This window comes from Vulpes lagopus, chromosome 5, assembly GCF_018345385.1.
Source record: "Vulpes lagopus strain Blue_001 chromosome 5, ASM1834538v1, whole genome shotgun sequence".
NCBI lineage: Eukaryota > Metazoa > Chordata > Mammalia > Carnivora > Canidae > Vulpes > Vulpes lagopus.
In genome coordinates, this window is record NC_054828.1 from 79,528,247 (window position 1) to 79,545,386 (window position 17,140).

The 17,140-nt window shown below is 50.7% G+C and overlaps 1 protein-coding gene across 1 annotated transcript in view; it reads right to left on the bottom strand.

The window, feature by feature from the left end:
- Nucleotides 1–16,705, bottom strand: part of PTGFRN (prostaglandin F2 receptor inhibitor) — a 79,972-nt gene extending 63,267 nt beyond the window's left edge. Inside the window, exon 1 of the mRNA XM_041755895.1 lies at nt 16,472–16,705. Coding sequence (XP_041611829.1) covers nt 16,472–16,520 — 49 coding nt within the window. The 5' untranslated portion in view covers nt 16,521–16,705. The remainder of the gene's footprint in view (nt 1–16,471) is intronic.
- Nucleotides 16,706–17,140: the final 435 nt, after the last annotated feature.

Consider the following 17,140-nt stretch of genomic DNA (forward strand, 5'->3'; position numbering starts at 1 on the left):
GGGAGTAGAGTCCAGGATGGTGAGAATGGCCCAGTGAGCTGGACAAAGCAATGTCCAAGATCAAGGATCACAATGAGGATGAAGAGTAGGTTCCAGAGACGGGAGGGGGAATTTGTTTTTTGTTTTGTTTTGTTTTGTTTTGGCACAGGGGAATTTGAAAGGAGTAAAGGGAAGAGGTTGTGGTCACAGAGGAAGATATCAGAGAGGACAATCAAGAAGGCGAAAGACTTCTGAGTGACAACCAAGTCCAGGTATGGCCATTAAATCTCACAAACTGTGTTATTTTCCCAAGGGCTGAGATGACCATGAAGGCACTCCCTGGTTCCTTGGTGGCGCAGGCTGGCTGCCGAAGCACAAGGAAGTGGCGGTGTACCCAACAGACCACAGGGAGGAGAAGGGTGCTCAGGAGATCTAAACCTGGTTCTCACCTAATCTGTACATGCTAGCTTCTGCCTCTAGTCTGTAGCCATTCATACCTGGAGATCTTGGAGTCTTCACACAGGGCAAGGAGGAGTAAGTATCTATAATCCCTGAGCCAAACAAGAACTCTGATATAGAAAGGAGACAGACTCTACTGGAAGGGACAGGCTCTTCAGGACCAATCCACCTTGACTTAGCTCTTGGGGCTGAGATAACCAGCACCTGTGGCACTACAGACAGGAGATGGCAAGGGAGACAGAGCTGCAGGGCCACCAGCAACTGAGAAACACAACTGTAAGTCACTGCTTAAAAGACCGGATCATTAACTGCACTTCTTACTAGTGAAATGCTGTATCATATAACCATGATGTCACCTCCAGTTCCGTGGCCTTTGAGAGGTACTGGGAGGCCAGAGCCTTACCAAATCTTGAATCCTCTATTACGAAATTGTGAGGATAGTGTTTGCTTGGCCAAATTGGAACTACTTTCCCAGACTCCTCCTCCCTGTGCAGTTCCAGGTTAAGAGTTAGACAGACTAGAAGAGCGTGTGAATCTGGGAGGTAGAAGCCAGGGAAGCCACAGCCCTCATGCTCTGGCAATCACCATCATTAATGGTGATGAGAGGTGGATGCACAGGTGCTGGCTGGCACTAGTTTGTCCTTGTTTTTCTTTCTGCTCCAGGTTCCTTCCCAACTACCATCCTTACCGACCAACGTATACCCCAAGACCACCAGATGCTTGGCTGCAAAGCCATCCCCACTTCCCCACCCCACGCTGCATGGCTCCCAGGTCCCTCTGCAGGCCTCCACCTGTCCACCCGTGCTTCAGGAGGGCTGACTAGTGCTTCTCTTCTGATCCTCCAGGTCTGCTTCTCCAAGCTGTCACTTCCCCAGCTCCTCCCATAATTGTGTAAAGATTAATCCCTCTAACACACGCCTTCTTCCATTCTATTTAGGGGGGCTCTCCTTCCCTGATGGAACCCTAACGGACACAGTACACCAAGTATTGAGCAGACCGCTTTGCCCTCAAGGACTCAGTAATTGACAAGAAACCACCTTACATTTATAGCACTGCTTTATAGTCTGCAAATCCTGTTCACATGATTGAATACTCAACCTTGAGAGGATTAAATAAGGAAACTGAGGTTCAGAGAAGTCAGGTGACCAAAGGACAGGTGCAAAAACCGCTCTGCAGCAGGCCACACTGAAGAAGAACCAAAATAACTCAATACTCATGCAATGACTGGAACAATTCTGTCCGGGGACCAGAGGCAGAAAAGGCCTATCTATCCACAAGGATTACTCTAGAGCGTTCTATCAAATTAACAGCACTCGCGGACCAGGCACTGCCCAGCATCCGTCACTACTCAACCATTTTCAATTCTCCCCATGTTCGAACTAGTCAATGTTGTCTGCCAAGTTCTGTGGGAACACCTGGTCCTCCTTTCAGCCTCTAGTAAAGAGAATGGGGCTTCCTATTGGATTTAAACTTGCATGTGGACATGAAAGGCACCTAAGGTAGTAGCTGAAATTCTCCTCTACTCCCTACGGTGAGCAGCTTTGTCCTCTCTCCCCATTTTACTATTTCCGGTATCCTTTTCCTGCTTTTCCTTTGCCTTGTCCACCCTTCTTCCACCACAAAGCCTTCAGGCCCACCCTTGACATCTCTAGGCATGTTGCCAGATGCCGTGGGTGGTGTGGCAGTCTCTGCCTAGCTTCCCCACTGAGGCCCAGTGATGAATAGTGTGGTAATCTGCCTTGGACAGAAGACTCTGGCTCCCTCAATCTGATTTTTCACTCCTCCACTCAGCAGTTCTTTATTGCACACCTAGTATGTGCTGAACCACATCACCAGGGAAGGTGATGAGCCAGTACCTTGCCCAGTATCAGAGCTGAGGAGAGGGAACAGGGTGGCAGCTATGCAGAAAGGCCAGGAAGAGATGAGTTCTCCAACAGTGGGAATCTTAAAATACAAGTAACTAAAGGACCTGAGGGGCTTAAAGCATTCTAGGGAAGACAGAACCAGGAAGGAAAAAAAGAAAACAAACAACCAAATTCCCCCACGACATCAGGCTTAAACTCCTCCAGGTAACATTCAAAGTGCTTCCCAATCTCATGACTTTCTCTCCAGTCCCAGCTCTTTCCCTCTGAAGAACCTGCAAGGCAACCCTCCACTCCAACCACAAAGGGTTTTCTTCCTTCATGCAAGACCAGCACACTCTTATAAATAGGTATAGGTCCACTTTTTACCCATTTTCTTCCTTCTGCCTAAAACAAAGAGCCCAGCCCTTCTCAGCCAGATAAAACCCCACTGATAAACAAGACTCAGTGGGCTCATGAGTCCACCCTGCGGAAGCCTTTCCTGATCCTCCCCTGCCTTGGTCCCCAGCCAGAGCTCTGAATGTGTCTGCTGAGGGTCAACTTGGCTCAGCCACTGCTAGCAGCCTGTTTGCTTATCTGCCTCCCTCATGGGACTGGGAGCCCCTCACAAGACTGGGAGCCCCATATCATTCCCAGCTCATCACCACGTCCCAGCCCAGCAACACGCCTGGTGACAGAATGATTGTCATCAGGCGGATCTCAAGGAACTTCTGCAAACTGGAATCTTAGAAACCAATCTTTGGATCATTGTCTAGTCAGTCAATGGGAGTTACTTAATCTCATGTATATCAGAAATGATCCCGGATTGGATTCCTGGGTGGCTCAGCAGTTTGGCGCCTGCCTTCAGCCTGGGGCATGGTCCTAGAGTCCCAGGATCGAGTCCTGAGTCGGGCTCCTTGTATGCAGCCTGCTTCTCCCTCTGCCTGTGTCTCTGCCTCTGGCTCGCTCTCTCTCTCTCTCTCTCTCTCTCTGGGTCTCTCATGAATAAGTAGATAAAATCTTAAAAAAAAAAAAAAAAAAAGGAAAGAAAGAAAGAAATTACCCCTGATCATTTTCTTTTCTTTCTTTCTTAAGATTTTATTTATTAGAGAGAGGGAGAGTGAAAGAGAGAGAGTGCACATGCAAGTGAGGAGAGGAGCAGAGGGAGAAGCAGACTCCCTGCTGAGCAGGGAGCCTGACATGGGGCTCAATTCCAGGACCCTGAGATCATGACCTGAGCCGAAGGCTGACGCTCAACTAATCTGGAGTCCCCTGATCAATCATTTTCAAAAAAGCTGTTTGCTAAGCTCATCACAGAAAGTGAAGCACACATGGCTAGAGCAACCATAACACACAGTAGCAGTCAAGAGACCTCAGAGTGGGGACTTCAGCCCCTTGGGATGTGAAACACAAATCACAATATTCCAAATCCCAAGTTCTGATGATCAGTTTTATTACCGCTCTTCTTTGGGGCTAGAGAAGCCAACGTACTTGGGTGCTTCAGAACCTTGTAGAAGGTTCTCACTATGGACAAGGCACCGAAGCCTAAAAAAATGCATAGACGGGTACAGAGGAGACACAGGTAGTAATACAAATAGGCAGAGAGGATTAGGTCAGTCATTTTACCTTGTCTATAAAGAGCACCTCTGTCTGAACTGGCCTCCAATACTCTCCCTTTTCTCCAAACTTTCAACATTTTTTTGACTCTAGCCATCCTGGACACTTCTTCAATGCCACCTTTCTTCCTGTGCGTGTGTCACACCTCCACATCTAGACAGGCAGCTACAGGAGTCACGGGACTGTGTCTACGTCCTCAAGTGCCCAGAGCTTGAGAATCATGCCTGGCACAGAGTAGATGGTAAGTAGGAGTCTCGAAGGAGGCAGACAGAAAGACAAGGCACCTGCCACCGGCAGCTCTACTGCCCCTGCCCTCAGCCATGACCAGAGCTGGCTGTTGGCCAGTGATGACAAGCAGTCAGGTCTGCGGCTGGGACTAATGCAACTGCGAGACACTTGAAGCCTGCCCTGCAAGGAAAGAAGTCTGTTTCTCCATGCTGTGGACAACCAAGACGAAGCCCAGAAAGGGAGGAGATGCCAGTTTGGGATGGGGGAAATTGTGTCGACACCACAAAGGGAGAAAGGGGTGGAGGGAGTGTGGAGACAATTATGAGAACCTATGAGTCGTTTGTCCTCCACACATGCTGCCAAGGAAAAAACATGGAGAAACTCTCATGAAGAAGAATGAAGACTTGTCCATCCTTTTGTATTCATGGCGGGGGGGCGGGGGGGGGGACATTCTCTTTTCTCCTACTCTGCTCCCCAATGCTCGATTCTAGAAATGGAGTCACAAGCCATTCTCTCAGGAACAGTGGAGTAACAAAAAAAAAAAAAAAAAAAAAGCTAGCAAGGACACATGGATAACCTCTGCCTCCTTTGCATCTCAAGATTTCATATGTGCATTTCACACAGGTGTCTTATGTCACAGGCAGCACAGATGCCATATGTACACGCATACTGCTCTACAGATGTTTTCTAAGCACACAAATTAATCACTCACGGACTTGAACTCCTGGATACTCAGATAAATGAAAATGGACTCAGTCCTGTTTTCATGGCTGGAATGAGACAAATACCCCTCCTAATAAAAAGATCATTATCAACTGATGGCTGCGCTCTGAAGGAAGTGGCTCAATGAGCACCTGCGAAAAAGGAATGTGTTCTGGGCCACCTTGCCCTGGATCTGAATGTGTCATCCTCTCTGGGGCAGCGAAGCTGGACCTGGGCTCCAAAGAATCAAACAGATGGAATCAATTCCAAGACGACATATCAACAAAAGGGGAGTGCTCCATACCTAGATTATGTGGTCGTTTCCAAGGGCATGGAGTGAGGGTCACCTGGGAAAACATCAAGAGGAGTCCTCAAAACCTGACTGTGTGTTCCTTTCTTCACACTGCTCTCTGTTTCGAGGCTCAGGTGCCCTCAACGAACATGCTGGACAGAACACAGAGCTTGCCTTAGCACTGCTGTTTCCTCAGGACCAAACTTTCACCCAGGTCTGTAATGACTCCCGTGGGTCCTCAGGCTGCAAATGGAGCTACCTCTGTGACACTACAGAGGTGTGCTGACAAAGCCCACCTCCTCCAGTTACCCACAAGCCAGGTACAAAATGACACTTTCTGGGACTTGTACTGATGTCCTGAATGCAGCTTATTGGTGGGATAAACTGTTATTAAAGTGGAACTCTGAACAGACCGCATGATTGCATAAACCTGGTTTTCACAGAAAAGCATCTAAAATTCCCCATCTTTCCTCTAAAACTTATCTGTGGCTCTTATCAAGTGTTAGGCCTTTGAAGAAACACTCTGATCAACTACCTAAGGGTACTATCGGTGATTGTTTTGTGAGCCATTATCCTTGTAGGAAACAATCCCAAATAGGATTATGGCCTGACTTATCACCTTAATTTAGCAGGCTACTTCCTGTAGGCCCCAGCAGACCTCACCGGCCTTGTGCATGTAGGCTCTGAGCTGCTCTGTGGGTGCTGACAATGCTGCCAACACCTTTCAGGGTGACTTTGTTCACATTCTGCTTCTCTGCCAACCTCCCCTCCTAAGAGTTTAATATCCATGTCCCCTGAAGTCCCTCTTACTGTTCCAGTTTAAGTCAGTTAATTCCCAGTTGGGATGCCAATCTGCCCACGCCGATCATCTCCCACCTCTAAGAAATGACACTGGTCATCTGAAATGCTCTACACTGCTCCTGGCTCACACGGCTTTCGAGTCCCACCTGCTCCGTGGAGCCTTTCCATAATAACAGCTCCTGGCCTTGCTTCTACCCCTGATTCTGACAGCCCCATATGCACAGCTATCTAATGATTCAACCGCTTCGATGTTTGAAAAACACCAACAATCAATTCTGTTATAATGGGTTCGGTCTCCAGGTCGGCCCCATTTCCTAATTCCTTTGCCATCTCCCAGTGTCAGAAACACAGTACACAGTCCCTAAATGCTGCTGAGGTCCTAAAAATTAAGATCACAAGAAAGAGCAGAAATGTCTTATATTGTAGAATAGGGTGGTGCTTGGGCACAAATGATTTATTCACAACCAGGCACTTTGCGCGACCTAAGCACCCACCGAGTGCCCGGCTCTGGGCTAGGCACTACGGCCTGAACTTGAAACTTACTGGATGAATTTCTCAATCGAAGATGATGGACTATAATGTCTTCTAATAAATAAGAAAACACTTGGACATGCCAGCCTTCGGAAAATGGAAAAATGAATAGCTGTGCCAAAAGTGGTTTTTTTTTTCGTTTTGTTTTTTGTTTTTTTTTAAGTCCTCACTGCAATCTAAGCAAAGCAGCAGCAACACTGGACAGACACCAAATCGGCTAATACTCTGCTTTGAAGACATCCTAGGGGACAGTGCGTTTATGATGCACAACGCACCTCTTCACCTCCGAGATTGTGCAAGCCAGCCAGCCGCTTTTAACATCTGCGAGAACTCACTCCCTAGAAGGCTCTCCATAAGCCTGAGAAATCTTCACATCCAAGATGAGTGAGAGAGAACACCACTAGGTCAGCAGCAAGAGTTCCGTCCCAAAGTAGCCAGGCTGCAGCAAAGACCAAGGCCAGAAACACAGCTCCCTAGCAACAACATGGAGGTTACACCCTTTTAGCTAGTGTTGCAGCCCAAATCACTTCTACCTCCCCCTTCAGACTAAGAGAATGAAAAGGAAGAAAGTCCCCAAACGTGAGGAACACATTTCTCAGCTAATTAAGGCTATTGATTGGAAACGTCTGAATTTCGACTCTCCCATCCTTTAGGAAAGTGGAAAATCCAAACTAGTGTCAATATTTGGACACATTTTAAGATGTCTTTGTCTCTTCTGTGTGGAGAGTATTCAGAAAAGGAGAGCCTGAGCAGCAAAACCATGTGCCAGGCTCTCCCCTAGACTTGAAGGCTAAAGGGGGAAAGAAAACACAAGTCACCTTTCTGAGGACTGAGAATTATTTCAACCCCAACTTACTTCTGGCTGATTTCCTCAAACAAAACTTGCCCCCCCCCACCCCCGGGCGAAAAAAATTAATAATAAGAAAAAGTCTGCCATCTAGAAATGCCCATTGCTTTCTCTGTTTCTGCAACTGCTCCCAGAGGTCCATCTAAGGTTGCAGGGAGCCTGGTGGTCGGACACCTTCATAACCTGAAGAACCGCCGGAAAAGATGGCCTGTTTCCCAGCAAGGGAAGAGGATCTAGAAGGAGAAAGTAGATGCCAATATGGAACAAAACAACAAAGTATTCCCAGAGCCCTCTGAGGCACCAGCCAACCCTCTGTGGAGAGGTGGCAGGCAGGTGAGAGGTGAGAGGGGCACGCTGCAGATAGGTGAGTGCTGCAGAAGATTCTCTAGGAGCCAGGGACGCCAGGGCTGGACCAAGCAGCCTATACGGCCACTAGTGGGGCTCAGCGTGGACTTGAGGAGTTCTGGAGGTGGAAAGGGGCCTTCCGGACCAACGAGCCCAGGCCCCACTTGACTTAGGCTAAGAGCTAATCAGCAGCTTGTCCAAAGTCACAAAGCTAGTGAGTGGAAGGTCAAGGGCCAGAATCTACGCCTCCTGTTTTAAAAGACAAGGAAACAAATGTTATCACATTTTGGCTAATTGTATCAATCCCGCTCTTATGTTTTGTTTTCAACCACATGCTTGACTCTGAGCATCTGTACTGATGGGGAGATGCAGAACAGCACACTATGGGTTCTGCGTCCAGACTCTGGAGCCAGGCCTGAGGGTCTGAATCCCAGCAGCTCTGTCAGGTACTATAACCTTGAGCAAGTTATTTCATGTCTCTGCAACTCAGTGTTCTCATCTATCAAATGGGGGTAATAACCACCTACTTCATGGGTTATGAAGCCCTCCTAAATGAGTTCCCATATGCTAAGTGCAGTGCCTGGCACAAAAGAAAGACTATGTAAAGAGCAGGAAGAAACTTCTTGGGGAGGAAATAACCCCCATATTGGTTTCTCCCCAGCCCTGAGTTCATCTTAGTCTCAGGTTACTGCCCTTTCCCTACAACACCAGAACATAATGCATCTAAAACTTTACACCACCGTCTCTGCATCCACCCAGGCCCAACCCAGTCAGTCACGAGAGGTAAATTGGCCAAAATGCCCAAAGAGGTAAAAATTGGCCAAGTGTCTATATTGGCTACTGCCCGCTCAGCCTACTGCCCCCTCAGATTTCCACTTCTGAGACCATGGATTCAGAAGTTACCTCTTTGGAGCCTCACCTCCTACCTTCCCAAACCACTCACTCCTGTGAGCCTTTGAATCTTTTTTACCCTCCAACCTTCAGCAATTCATCAGGGCTTCCAACCTCACTTACCTGCCTGTCCTAGCCATACTCCCTAGCCAACCTTCTCCATGACGGCTGTCACTAGCTCCCTACAGATTCCTGCATCCCTCATCCCATGGAGAGATCATACCATATCCCTCCCCTGCTTCCAGGCTGCCAAATTTGATGTAACAGTCATGAAACCAGGCCAATTGCCGACATGACAGACCTACACTAATCCCATCCTTCATGGCCAACTAAACACCTGCCATGTGCCCATAGAGCCCTCCCCGGCCCACTTTCCTCTAGCTCTGACTCTGACCATGGCCTTTGCCTCAGAGTTCAACAAGGAAGCCAAGGCCACAAGATAACCTATATGATGAGCTCCCTTCCAGGCTAGGGATTCTCGAAATTTAGTGGGCATTCAAATCCCCTAGGGATCTGGTTTAAATGCAATCTCTGATTCAGCAGACTGGACTGGGCCCTGAGATTCTCCCTGGGGCTGCCAATGCTGCTGGCCCCTAGACCCCACCTTGAGCGAAGTCTGAGGGAATCACATAAAATGTAATGTTTGCATTGTTCTAGATACGTTCTTCTTAATCTTCCTGACAAACCTGCAAGACAGATATCCATCTCATATTACAGATGCAGAAACTGAGGTTCAGAGAGGTTAAGAAGCCTGTCCAGAGCCGGAGGGCTGCTACAGGGCAGATTCCAAAGCCTGAGGCCTACTTTTCCTCTATGTAAGGGATTTCCAAGAGCAGAAACCATTTTAGAAAAGCACATGGAATGGCTTATTTGTAACATGAAATCTTCTTAGCTGATGAGGAGGAGATAAAGATGGGTTATGAAACGGCCACAGAGTCCCTGTGCTGGAGATTCCACTAACAGCTGAAGGCCTAAAAGCAGCTATTGAAAGTAGGTTAATTCCACCAATCAACATGGAAGAAGACATCCAACAGAGCAGGGGGAGAACTTTCCACTCGTGCAGAAACTGAAAGGGAACACACAGAGAACCTCTAACTGGCATGTCTGGGAACTCTGTGGCCATTCTTTGGGCTGAAAAGGTTGAAAGCAGAGCTGAGACCATGTTTCCCACACGGTACTGCTCCCAGCATATTCGCCCTCCACCTGGCCCTTCCCTCCTCTCTGGGAGATGACCTCGCACTCTGACCTTCAAGGCCAGGGGTACCCTGGGAATACCCCCCACTGCCCCACCTTCCCTGAGTGCAGACTCACAGTCCTCCCCAGCATGGGCCTCCCCGTAGGCATGCTGGAGGCCCCGAGGGCTTTTCAAGTCCCTGCACCCCAAGCTACTCCCCTCACGGTGCTCTTCTATTGGGGACCACTTGAAAAGGTGGATTGTGGCGTCTGCTATGGCTCTGCTCACGCCTCCACGTCAGTGAATGCTGCCTTTTCCTTCACTGTTGAGTTAGACACACAATCTCTCAAGCCAGGGCTCCTCTTCCTCTTGATCTTCCCACATTTTCGGCAGCATTTGACCAATACCTTTTAAGGAGTCTCCTTAAACCTTCTCTGCTGGCTTTTGACAGAGTGCTCTCCTGGATCTTCCTTGGTCCCTGACTATGCCTCCTAGAACTCTCCTTTCCTCTCCTTTCCTGGTCCTGCCCCCTCACTGCAGCCATTCCCAAGAACTTGCCCTTGACCCTCACCTCAGTCATCCAGGTGGTGCCACGCTTTGGGGTGATACCACTCACCAAAGTTCTGTGCAGCAACCTGTTCCACCCAGGATCGCCCACCTGAGTCAGCTCAGTTCACTGAGGAATCAGCACTCAGAATGGTGCCTGGGCTGCATACTCTTGGGGGGTCACTGAATGAATAAATGACCTCCCTGCCAGGTCACTGGGTTGCTCAACTTCCGTCCGCAAACAGCTCATCCCCAGGCCAGGCCAGGCCTAATAGGCTGTGGTTCACCAGGTAAAAGAGATAACTAGCAATCTCCATCAGATCAGAGCACACACAGGAAGTGATAATATCCATATGACTCTCTTCAGTAAACAGGGCTTCTGGTTTAGAGGCAGCTCTTACCTCTAAGCTCCAGGAGCTGAGGGCCTCAGCATCATGACACACCTACCCTATCATGGCCCACAGGCTGCCAAATTCTGGTCCAGACCAGCTCTAAGTAAGGACAAAGAAGAGCCACTGTCAGGATGTTCTTGGCTTGGTGTCACTTTTAAGGATGAGAGGTAACCCAATGGGTCTGAACACTGCTTCTGGTTCATCAGGATTCAAAGGTAGCACCCATTCTGAAACATGCCCTGAACCCTTAAACATAATTCTGTTCTTCACGGTGCTAAGCAAAATTCATCCTCCACAGAGCAACACTAGCCAGTGTTTCCCGATTCCCCTGAAATACCCTTAGTGATGTAAATGCTCACATTCCAGCTGCTTATAAAGGTGCGAAGCAGGATGCAATTAAGGTCTCAGAACATCATACTTAAACTTGAATCATGCTGCTTAGCGACTCCATAATCTCACACGAACACTTAGCGAGTATTGTGGAGAAACCAGCATTCACAGAACACAAACGTGTACACAGTGTCATTATCTCCAGTCTACTGGAAATCACATCGCTGGCCCACAACAGTATTCACTACTGCGTCTAATTCTGTTGCTTTGCAAAGACTGTACAGTTGGTGTGGAGGAAAAATATTCCAAGATCTGAAAACCACTAACTGTGCCAACTGCAGCGCTTCGCCTTTTCCAGAAGATAAATTATGAAGAATTTTTGCCAGTTCAAGTTATTTTCCCAAAGCAGAGTCGAATGGCCTTGCTACCCTGCCTTTAAGAAACCGATGCAATTAAACTGAATAGCTCTGAACTGCCCTGACAGCTTCCCCCCAACTTCATTTGATAAAGTGAGACACAGACACACAGTGACAGACAAGCACACACCTTATTTAACTGCCAGACACGGCGCCGATATGAAAATGTACATTCAATCTACAGGGTAAAAATCCGCTCAGCAGCTCATCACTGAAACAAAATAGCCATATAAATGCCGACCAGCCCCACTGCCTTGTAAGGAACGATCACTGACAACTACGGTCCCTATTCAGCAGGCTAATAAGAATAATTATAGCCAGGGCAGGCATTAATCAGCTTGGCAGATACAGGAATTCTGTTAACAAGGCTAAAATGAGTGCCAAGGAATCTCTGAAGGCCACAACACTTCAAAGACCGTTAAGCTGGATGGATTCACTAGGGTTCCTCCTGCCAGCCTTCCCCCTCCTTCAGTCCTTTCTGGAGGAAGCTGCCTTTTGGTCCCAATTCTCTGAGCAGGCGTGGTGACCTGAGAGGGGTTGCAGAGTCACCACATCTGGGAGGTGGTTCCTGGTCCAGCTCCTCCAGGAACCGCATCTGGACTGTACTCACCCCCCGCCCCTCACCCTCCTATTTTCAACTGTGCTCTGGCCGTCAAAACACGACCACCCTTTTCTGCAGAAACTAGTCTCAAGCAACGCACAGCGTAAGGTTATGGCGAACGTTAGTCAATGTTTTTTCCTTAGTACAGGCAGAATGGAATCCCGTGACCAAATCCTGGCTCTGCCACGCAACAGCTGTACGACTCTGGGCACGTGATTTAACTTTTCCAGGTGTCACCTTCCTCATGTGCAGTATGGAGAAAAGTGCAGCACCTTTCTCAAAGTGTTGTACGGATTAAATAAGAGAAATCAAATAAAACCTGATGTTCAAGATTTACTATCTAAATGGCAACCATCATTACTCCATTTGGTACAGAGGCCTCTGCAGAAACTAAGAGAAAAGAACAAACAAGACATTGAGCATATGAACACGTGCACGTTATAGGAGTGGCTTAGCCTGGGCAGTGGAGGATGTGCACATTTTCTTTTCACCTTACATCCTTTGCAACTGACACAGAGACTGCTAGCTCTCCCCTCAAATGCGTTCTTTTCTTCCACAGCCGGGGTGCTCTGAGGCTGCCAGGCTACTTTGCATTTCTCGGCTTCCCTTGCAGCTAGTGTGACGAGACTATGTTTTCTTGAATGGAATGTGAACAGAAATGATGCATGCCCCTTCCATGCCTGGCCTGTGAAACCTCCATGCATTCTCCTCCACGCCGTTTCCCCCTTATGGAGCTGGAGAGGGGATGAGGACAACTGAAGTGATCTTAGATGGGTGGAAAACAGGGGAGCTGCCATCAGCCTGGGAGCCAAAATGGCTCCAAGGAGCAGGGATACCACAGAAGCTTTTCATCTGAAGCATCCCCTTGGCACTGTTATGAAAGACATTTTCATTGTTTGAACAGTTATGCTTTGAGTCTCTTTCTTTGTTAAAGCAGCCTGGCCTACCTAATTAATAGAAAACTCTTCTTATTTGAATTTGAAAATATAGATGTAGTGCTTTTGTCATTTAAAACGATTTCAATGGATTTGAAAGAATTTTTTTTAAGACACAAATGAAGAGAATATCTTAATCCCTCCCCATGATCCTCCTACCTTTCACTCTCTAATTCAGGCTGCATTCTAGTGAGGACTGGCCTCCTCAAGCACATCAGTGTGTTGTGTCAATCTCACCCTGAGAGCTTTTAATGGCCATCTATTACCCACAGGTAAAGGGATATACAGATGTATTCATTCAGTCAGCCAACATTTACCAAATACCTACTATGTGCCAGACACCCAACTAAACAGGACGGATATCCTGCCCCTGGTGATATAATCAGGGTGGGGATTTAGACCAGAAACAAGACAATTATACACAGTGAGATAAGTAAGTGACATGACAGGAAAAGTACAGGCAGCACTCCCAAAACCAATGAATCCACCCCCCATGGCCCAGACTTCTCAGCCCTGCACGTAAAGCCTACCCCAAATCCCTTTCCAGCAGGCTCTCCCATTACAACCTCCCCCCTCCCATCTCCTGTGCCATGGCACTTACATGCCCTTCCTGAATAAACTGAGCACTTTCACTCATCCACACTTTAATGCCCTTCCACAAGTGTGCATTTCCTGGAACGCTCTTCCACCCTTCCTTTCAAAATTCTAATTATCCTCAAGGCTCAGCTCAAATGTCACCTCTTCAGCAAAATCAACCCCAAGTCAAAATTCATCCTCCTCCTCCCTGCTTCCTACCAGCACTTGGTTTCTCTGTCAGGTATTTCATTTTGTCTTGCAGTTAGCTGTTTTATTTACTATCTGACCATCCACTCAGGGAGACAGGGAGACAAATGTCTGGGACGTTCTGTGGACTCTCACGGGGATTCAAGAAACGCTGTATTGAATGGATGGACAAGACGGGTCAGGCACAGAAAACGGAAGTGAAAACCTGCTCCAGGAAGCTGAGTGGGTTCTGATGGGATCACTGAGAGGCAGACTTAGGAAAATTTCAAGGAGGAAGCGAACTTTAGGGGAAAAGAAAATACACAGGTGAGAAGAAAGAAGCAGGAGGGATGTTCCCAGATCATGCAAAAGGGAAAGGCCAGAACATTCACACAATGAAACTTAGAATGAAGTGTTTGATTCGGAGGGAAGCAAACACAAGGGGCAGAAATGTCCTCGGAAGAAAAACCATAAATAACCGACAAGCAAAGATGGGACTCCCCCCTCCCCCAAACTGATCCTTCTGGAAAATGATGAACTAAGAACGGAGGCTGGAAGGAAAGGTCAACCAGGGAGATGTTAGAAGTTATCTGTGGGGAGCTATAGCTATAGAAACAGGAAGAATGGGAAGACTTGAGTCTGTGCTGGCGGAAAAGCCACGAAATTGAGGGACTGTGTGAATGTGGAGGTCAGAAAGAACGGTGGCGGCAAGATTATGCCCAGGATGCAATACAAGAGGAAAGATGAGCTCGTGTATCAACATATTAAGTTTCAGGAGCCAGTACAACATGGAGGGATTCCCAGAGGTCACAAAGAAGCCACACTGAGTGAGATGCTGAGGGCAGAGCCATCATCTGGAACACCAAGTTTGAGAGCTGTTAGGTGGAAAGGCACTGGCTGGTGACACCTCAGATATTCCTGTTAACATGAAGCACTTAACATGAAATGCCCAGCCACTGCAGGATACCCTGGTGCACATATAACCAAGACCTGTCCAGGCTTTCCCACTTCTATTTTGGCTTTTGCCCATCTCTCTTTGCCCTTTCTCCCTTTTTCTCCCTCATTCATAGCTACTCAAGGGCATTTGTTTCAAATTTCTACATGGGCCCACCAACTGGGCCGGCACATGGGTAGTATACTGCACAACTCTAGGGGGTCATTCCCATTGGCTACAAACTAAGTAGCAGCTCCTAGAGTTGTGCAGTGCACAATCTGTGCAACCATGGGCGACGGCCTGGTTTGACCCAGACACATCAGCCAATTAATGGGCATGAACTATCACAGCAAAGAGAGAACTTCAAGGGTCCCAGGAGGAAAGGGAAAGCCCTACGCTCCAAGACCATACAAGACATGCTACAAAACTAAGCGAAAGATCTGGAAGCTTTCTGCACATGGTTGCCACTAGAGCAATATGACTGGATGAGGTCTCTTGAGAAGTGAATTCCAGAAAACCCTTCAAAGACGAAGAAAGAAAACAGGGTCGCAGCTGGAAAGGCGGGCCCATCAGCAGCAGGAGTCATAGGGGTTGAGACAATGTGGGCCCTGGTGTCAGCAGGATGGGAATGGCTGTGGAAGTCTTCCACTGGGACCCTCTGACTGTAAGTGCAAAGTAGTCGATTGCCCTGTGTGCAGCTGGGGCCTGGCTGGGACAAACAGCACACACCATGCATTCTGCAAAAGATTCAGATCTGCCTTCCTCAGAGGCCTGGAAGGGAACTCCCTGGGCAGGTCACAGGACTCCTTCAGTTCTGGCTGACACAGACCAAAGGGATCCAAGAATATTAAAGAATATCAAAGCACTGGGGGCAGCCCTCCAGCACCTTACAAACATGTATTTCTAGGGCTGATGGCTGCATCGTTATGTTAAATAACCATATTACCATAATCATGTGTATATACACGAAAATGGTGTCTGTGTGTATGGGGTAAAAGGAAAATGGAGAGGAAGAAAGAGGAAAAAAAAAATCAAAAGATTCCTTGGGCGGGGGGAGGGTGCTGGGTCAAATCACCAGGAGGCACCCAGGCTTGGGGAGGGCGGAAGACGGGGGGCCGTACAGGGACGAAAAGTAACAGGTAGGAAAAGTTGCAGAAGCCAAGGCCCCGGGTCTTTGTGTGCAAATGTGAGCCAGGCAGCTTCCAGAGGAGCTGAGGAAAAAGACTGAGGCAGAAAACCGAGCCGCCGCCGACAGGAAGGACGCGCACGCCGGCTTTCTCCCTTAGCGCTCTGGGCCGCCCCGTGACCTTCGTAGAAGGAAGTTGGCGGGTCGTGTCCCTTCCCTGGAAAGGCGACTCGGCGGGGGCCGGCGGGGCCGGCGGGGGCCGGCGGGGGCCGGGGACCCTCCGGCCGGCTCGGCCACGGCGGGGCACACCGCAGGCGCCCGCTGCCGCCCCCGCTGCGCACGCGGCCGGACCGCGGGCACCTTCTGGGCCCCGAGTTCAAGGTGAGCCGGGCTCCGGGCGGCCGACAGGTAGGGAGGGCGACGGGAAGCGGGCCCCGGGCCACTCCCCCCGGCACAGGTGGGGCGAGGCGCGGCCTGGCGGGGCCGCCCGGCCGGATCCGCGCCCGCCTGCCCGGCTGCCCGCGGCCCCCGCCGCCCCCGCCCCTCCCGGGAGCCGCCCCGCGCCCCCGCCCCTCCCGGGAGCCGCCCCGCGCCCCCGCGCCCCCGCGCCCCCGGGCCCCCGCGCCCCAGGCCGCGCGCCGCAGCTGCGCCCCGCCGCCCCCGCGCCCCGCCGCCCCCGCGCCCCGCCGCCCCCGCCGGCCGCCGGCCCCGCGCGCACTCACCCAGCCACAGGAGCGCCAGCAGCAGCGGCCTCGGCGCCAGGCGCCCCATGCTCGCCCCCGCCGCCTCTCCGCCGCCGCCGCCGCCGCCGCCGCCAGCTCCGGCTGCTCCAGAGTCCGCGCTCCCCCGCCCGGGCCGCGCGCCTGCTCCGCTCCGCTCCGCTCGCGAGCCGAGGAATCCCAGCGCCCGGCCGCCCGCGCGCCCCCCGCTCCGCGCGCCCCCCGCTCCGCGCCGCCCGCGCGCCCGCCCGCCCCCGCCCGCCCCCGCCCGCCCCCGCGCGCCGCCCGCCGCCCGCCGCCCGCCCCCCTCCGGCCGGGACCCGGAGCCGGGCGCCGGAGCCGCCCCGCCGAGCCGACGCGCAGCCCCGACCGCTTCCCGAAAGCAGAAGGAAGAGCCGCTGCGGCCGCCCGCCCGCCCGCGCCTCCCATCCGGCGCTCTGCCAGCAACAAACACAAACTTTCCCAAGCCCCTCCCCGCTCCAGGTAACGGGGCCGCGCCCGGCCCCCCGCTTAAAGGGGAGGAGGCGTCGGAGCGCCCCCGGCGCTGCCCTCGGGCCCCCGCCCCGCGACAGACTTTCCTCCGACCTTTAAAAGTTGGCCCGGGAAGGACGCGCCCGGAAACCCCGTGGCCCGAGCTCCGCTCCGGGACCCCCGCGCCGCCCCCTCCCGAGG